General features: G+C 38.7%; 1 protein-coding gene across 1 annotated transcript; it reads left to right on the forward strand.

Moving 5' to 3' along the window:
• Nucleotides 1-556: 556 nt before the first annotated feature.
• On the forward strand, nt 557-4970 carry LOC123796522 (olfactory receptor 2T11-like). Its single transcript, XM_045804031.2, has 2 exons — nt 557-1444; nt 4914-4970. The coding sequence occupies exons 1-2, from the start codon at nt 557-559 to the stop codon at nt 4968-4970; spliced, it is 945 nt and encodes a 314-aa protein (XP_045659987.2).
• The last annotated feature ends 1850 nt before the right edge of the window (nt 4971-6820 follow it).

Here is a 6820-nt window from a genome sequence, read left to right on the forward strand (position 1 = left end):
AATATCTGAAAACCCACCATCAAGACTGTGAAACTGAGGATGTTGATCTAGGAGCTTTGAGAAACACATAGATCATATTAATCACTTCCAATCCCTTCATCAGTCCCCGTTCTTTCATGACTTACAATGTGTGGAGCTTACTTCCTCACCCCATTGATGTTGGGCTTTTATGTGTGACTTGCTTCTGTCAGTGACATGGGGTTGGAAATGATAGAGTCAATCCTGAGCTCAGGCCTCAGGGGGAATCATGTGATTCTGGTCACTCCTTTTTAGCTTCTGGAATTTTTCTTGAGAAAAGCAAGCCGCAGAGTGAGAGACATGTGGTGAAGTAATCTGTGCCTGACCTTCAGCCTAAAGCAAAACTGATCTGTGGATATGGGAAAGAGAAAATATATTTGTTGTCATAAGCCCCTGGAATTTGTAGTTATTTTTTACATTGCATTATTACGGCAATAACTGACACACAACAAAAAATATTTTGAGAGGGCTTATAATGTTTCACTTACTCTTGTTTTCCTTCCCTTCTTCTGTTGGTTCAACCAGATCCGTCATGGCCATGGAGGGAGGAAACGAGACATTAACAACAGATTTCATTCTCTCGGGACTCTTCCCCAACATGAAGTGTGTCAGCATCCTTATCTACACCATCATCCTGATCTACCTGGCTGCGGTCACTGGGAACTTCATCCTTCTCTTCCTTATATGGATAGACTTGAGGCTCCACACCCCAATGTACTTTCTACTCAGCCAACTTTCTCTCGTAGATCTGGCCCTCATCAGTACTACTGTTCCAAAGATGATGGTAAACTTTTTCTCTGGAAGAAAATACATCACACATCTTGCCTGTGGAACCCAGATATTTTTCTTCTTTACTCTTGGGGGTGCTGAATGCATTCTCTTGACCTTCATGGCCTATGACCGATATGTAGCTGTCTGTAACCCTTTGAGGTATGCAGTGATTATGAACCACAGGGTCTGTCTGCAAATGGCCATGGTATCTTGGATTGGGGGCATTTTAGCTTCCACAGCTCATACATCCTATACCATGAGTCTACCTATCTGTGGCTCCAGAGAAATCCACCATTTCTTTTGTGAGATGCCAGAAATCATGAAGATCTCATGCAAAGACACTTCCACCTATGAGCTGGTGGTCTTTGTTATGGGCATTGCTTTTATCATCGTCCCTTTTGGACTTATCATGGCTTCCTACACTTTCATCTTCCTCACTGTTCTTCATATGAAATCTCCCCAAGGCAGGAACAAGGCCTTGGCCACATGCTCATCCCATCTTACAGTGGTAACTTTTTATCTAGGACCATGTGTTTATATGTACATGACACCTGGTTTCTCCCACACCCCCGAGGAAGAACAGGCTGTGTCTGTATTTTGCACTGTTCTCACACCCATGCTAAATCCCCTCATCTACAGCTTGAGAAACAAAGATGTGGTAGGGGCTTTTCAGAAAATCCTGAGGAAACATCCGACCTCTAAACAGAACACATAAATATCAGGGTGCAAAGCAGCTATCTAGAGTCAAGGATAAAGACTCCAGGAGCTTCCACAAGCACATTTATCAGCAAGAAGAACTTTCCTGTAGCCCTATGGGCAAATCACATCATGGAATTCCACCGGCAATAGTAATGCAATCATAAATAGTTTGTTCAGGTATTTCTCTCAGATCCTGACCATTTGCTTCCAAAATGGGTCATACCAGTTTATAAGGATAGACAAAGATTGTATTTATTTATTTGACAGAGAGAGAGAGTACAAGCAGGGGGAGTGGCAGCCTGAGGCTGAGAGAGAAGCAGGCTCGATGTGGGCTTGATTCCAGGACCCTGAGATCATGACCTAAACCGAGGGCAGATGCTTAACCAACTGAGCCACCCAGGTACCCCAGGAATGGATCTTATTAGGAGAAACGATAGTAATTCTTTTGAATTCCCTGGTGAGCTCAACACATTGGCTTTATTCTCCCTGCTTGTCTTGTGTAGAAAGTTTCCTGGTCATTCTCAGATTAGCGAGAGTCAGTTTATGTATAGTTCAAAAAGTTTCTCCCTTCGGAAATTGATGTACCTAGGTTTGAGTGAAAATAATGTCTGTCATTGGCAAGTGTAGTTGGGGTTTCTTTCAATTTAAAGTCTTTCCAAGCCCTCCCTAGCTCTAGCTTCAGATCCCTCATCCAGTGAGGGCAGTTGTAACTCAAGTTATAGAGTGGAGAGAAGGGTCTCAAAAAGCTTCTTACCTGCCACCTATCTAGAGAAGGTACCCTTGGCTACCGTACATATGCAACAGACTCTCTGGAATCAGTAAATATTCAGAATTGTCTTTTTCCTTATGAGATACTTTTAAGCTCTTATGAGATGTTGTCATTCGCTTATAATAACTGGATAAGTGGGTCACCTTTGATGCACAGAAGTAAAAGCGACTGGAGAATTTGGGGGGTTGGTGGTCTATGTAAAGTATTTGTACGTTTTACCAAAGAATGGAGCAGACTGGACCATCAGTAAATTTCAGGTGACCAACAAATTTTACAATGAGTAAAATTTCACAGTTGTTTAGATGAATATTAGCGCAGAGTTGCATTGGACTTCTCAAGATGAAATCCATGAGCGGGTATAGAAACACATGCAAGCACAGATTGCTGCGTATGACTGGAGGGAATGATGCCTCTAGGGCACAGAACATAGAGTATGGGCAGGACTCCGGTCAGCCACTACTGAGCAGGAGGGCTGGAAAGGGAATCCACACAAGACTCGTCTCTGATATTGTGGCCCTGCAATCTTGGGTGATCCTAACTTTCACAGATGTAGACAAAATTTTCTTTAGTTTTCTGTGATTAAGGATAGGGTTCTGATACCAGCCCATATAAATCATAATGAAAATTTATGAGTGAAATATATTGCAAAATTCATAATTAACCATAACCACCCATGCCCCACAGAGAATAAAAATTAATTGTAGTATACATTATTTAACATCGCTCAACACATCAAAAACCAGAAAGGACTCTGAAATCTACTGATGGATGGAGTGTCTCAGTGGGTCAGTTAGTTAAGTGACTGACTCTTGATTTTGACTCAGGATTGTGAGATCAGCCCTGTGTCCAGCTCTGAGCTCAGTGCGGAGTATGCTTGAGATCCTCTGTCTCCCTTTCCTTCTGCCCCCCATTCATGTGCACACATGCTCTCTTTCTCCCTCAAATAAATAAATCTTAAAAAAAAAATAAAATCTATTGGTGGATATGATGTGTGGAAAAAGGCATCTTTGTGCTTTGTTGGTATAAATGTATATCTTTTTTGGAATACGATTTACTAAAATTAAATATTGTTTCACATTTTTTCCTTAGGAATAGCCCTTTGGGGAATTTTCTGAAATAAATGAAATAAAAGTGTTGAAACTTAGCATTTGTAAATGCGTAATTTCTGTGGTATTGTTTACTCCAAGACTGGCAACAACCAGTCAGATAATGGCTGAAAAAATTGTGGTGCACCCACATCACAGATAATTACACAGCTACTCTAAGTAATGAATAAAAGCTATACAAGGTAACTAGAAGGGTCTTCAGAAAAAAGAACTTGAGGAAGTGCTCAAGGTTTGGGGGGGAAGTGCGTCATGAAAGTATATTCTGGTGAAATAAACAGTGCCCCCAAAACTGCTGTGTATGTATGTGTGCATTTGTGTGTGTGAGTGTGTTCAGTGATCTTTTCCCTGGTTTTATTGAGATATAATGGATTATAACATTGTCTAAGTTTACACAATATGATGGTTTGATGCCCGTATAAGTTGCAAAATACATGCCACAGTAAGATAAATTAGCACATCCTTTACTTCACATAATTACTATTTTCCTGTTGTTGTTGATATAGTGAGAACATTAGAGCTTTACTCGCAAAGCAACTTTCAAGTGTACATGCAATGTTATATGAATTTCGGGCATACGGTATAATGATTCAATAATTGTATATATTTCTCAGTGACCGTCAAGATGAGTATACTCTTACTTCCCTTTATATTTCATTCATTCCCCCACCAACCTTTCTCTGGCAACCACCAGTTTGCTCACTGTATTTAAGAATCTGTTTTTTGTCTCTTTTTCCCCCTTTGTTTATTTCTTAAATTCCACATGAGTGAAATCATACAGTATTTGTCTGACTTATTTCACTTAGCATAATAATACCCTCTAGGTCCATCTGTATGGTTGTAAATGGCAAGATTCTACTCCACTTCACGACTCCGTATTACTCCATTGTACACATATATGCCACAACATCTTTATCTGTTATTCTGTGGATGGACACGCGGGTTGCTTCCATCTCTTGGACACTGCAATACTGCAACTAACATGGGGAGGTTATATCCTCTAGTGTTAGCATTTTCATTTTCTTTGGGAAAATACCCAGTTGTGAAATTACCAGATCATATGGTAAAATTTTTAAAATATTGTAAATTTAAATTTTTGGAGGAACCTCCATACTGTTTTCTACAGCAGCTGCACCCATTTGCATTCCCACCAAAGGTACAAGGGTTCATTCTTCCCTACGTTCCCAACACTTGCTATAGCTTGTGTTCTTGATTTTGGCCTTTTTGACAGGTGTGAGAAGACACCTCCATTTTGCATTTCTTTTTGTGTATGGTGTAAGGAAGTGGTCCAGTTTTATGCTTTTGCATGTTGCTCTCAGTTTTCCCAACACCATTTGTTGAAGAGATTGTCTTTTTCCCATTGAATATTCATTTCCGCTTTGTCAAAGATTAATTGACCATAGAATTGTGGGTTTATTTCTTGGTTTTCTATTCTCTTCCATTGATCAATCTATGTGTCTATATTTGTGCCAGCACCATGCTGTTCTGATGACTACATCTTTATAACATAATTTAACTCCAGAACTATGATGCTTCTAGCTTTGTTCTTCAAGATTGCTTTGGCTATTCAGAGCCTTTTGTGGCTCCATACAAATTTTCTAGTTCTGTGAAAAACACTGTTGGTATTTGATAGGATTTACATAAAATCTCTAGCTTGTTTTGAGTAGAATGGCTATTTTAACAGTATGGGTTCTTCCAATCCATTAGCATGGGATATCTTTCCATTTGTTTGTGTCATCTTCAATTTCTTTCATCAGTGTTTTATAGTTCTCAGAATACAGGTCTTTCACATCCTTGGTTAAGTTTATTTCTAGGTATTTTTTTTTTAAAGATTTTATTTATTTATTCGACAGAGATAGAGACAGCCAGCGAGAGAGGGAACACAAGCAGGGGGAGTGGGAGAGGAAGAAGCAGGCTCCCAGCAGAGGAGCCTGATGTGGGGCTCGATCCCATAACGCCGGGATCACGCCCTGAGCCGAAGGCAGGCGCTTAACCGCTGTGCCACCCAGGCGCCCCTATTTCTAGGTATTTTATTACTTTTGGTGCAATTATAAATGGGACTCTTTTCTTAATTTCTCTTTCTAGTACCTCATTATTACAATATAGATTTTCTGTGCATTGATTTTTGTATCCTGTGGTTTTACTTAAGTCATTTACCCATTCTGGTAATTTTTTGGTGCAGCCTTTAGTGTTTCCTATATAGAGTAGCATTTGTCTGCAAGTAGTGAAAGTTTGCTTCTTCCTTATCCATTTGGATGCCTTTTATTTCTTTTTGTTTTCTGATTGTTGTGTCTAGGACTTCCAGTACCATGTTGGATAAAAGTGGTGAGAGTGGATATTCTTGTGTTTTCCCCAAACTTAGAGTTAAAGCTCTCGGTTGTTCACCATTGAGGATCATGTTAATAGTGGGTTTTTTTTATAGATGGCTTTATTATGTTGAGGTATGTTTCCACTAAAACTACTTTGTTGAGAGTTTTTATCATGAATGGATGTTGTATTTTGTCAAATGCTTTTTCTGCATCTATTGAAATGATCATCTGGTTTTTATTCTTTCTCTTATTGATGTGGCGTATCATGCTGATTGATTAGCAAATACTGAACCACCCTTGTATCCCTGGAAAAATTCCACTGATCTTGGCAAATGATTTTTTAATGTATTGTTTGATTTGGTATGCTAATGTTTTGGGGATATTTGCATCTATGTTCATCAGGACTATTGGCCTGTAGTTCTCTATTTTTGTAGTATCTTTATCTGGTTTTAGCATCAAGGTAGTGCTGGTCTCATAAAATGAATTCAGAAGATCTTTGTCTTCTATTTTTTGGAATACTTTGAGAAAATAAGTATTATTTCTTCTTTTTTAACCTCTTTTAACATTTTTGTATAGTTCACATACAATGTTACATTAGTTTCAGGTGTACACATTAGTGATTTGACAAGTTTATACATTATTGTCACATTGTAACCACCACCTGTCCCATTAATGTGTTATTACAATACCATTGACCATAGTTCCTATGTTTTACCTATTATTCCTGTGAGTTTTTTACTCTGTAGATAGAATCCTGTATCTTCCACTGCCCTTTGACCATTTTGTCCACCTCCAACCCCTTCTGGAAATCATCAGTTTTTTCTCTGTATTTATAGGTCTGATTCTGCTCTCGTTTGTTAATTATTTTTTAAAAATTCTGCTTATGAGTGGAATCATATAATATTTTTCTTCACCTGAAACTCACATTACACTCTATGCTAACTAACTGGAATTTAAACAAAAGTAATAAAAATTCAAAAATTTAAAAAAATTAAAAAATGTAAAAAAAAGAGAAACTGATAGCACAGGGGAGGTGGGTAGGAGGATGGGTTAAATAGGTGATGGGGATTAAGGAGGACAGTTGTGATGAGCACTCAGTGTTGTATGGAGTACTGAATCACTGTATGGCACACCTGATATTAATATAATAC

The sequence above is a fragment of the Ursus americanus genome, chromosome 5, assembly GCF_024610735.1.
Source record: "Ursus americanus isolate L20-20 chromosome 5, mUrsAme1.1.p, whole genome shotgun sequence".
In the NCBI taxonomy this organism is placed as follows: Eukaryota; Metazoa; Chordata; class Mammalia; order Carnivora; family Ursidae; genus Ursus; species Ursus americanus.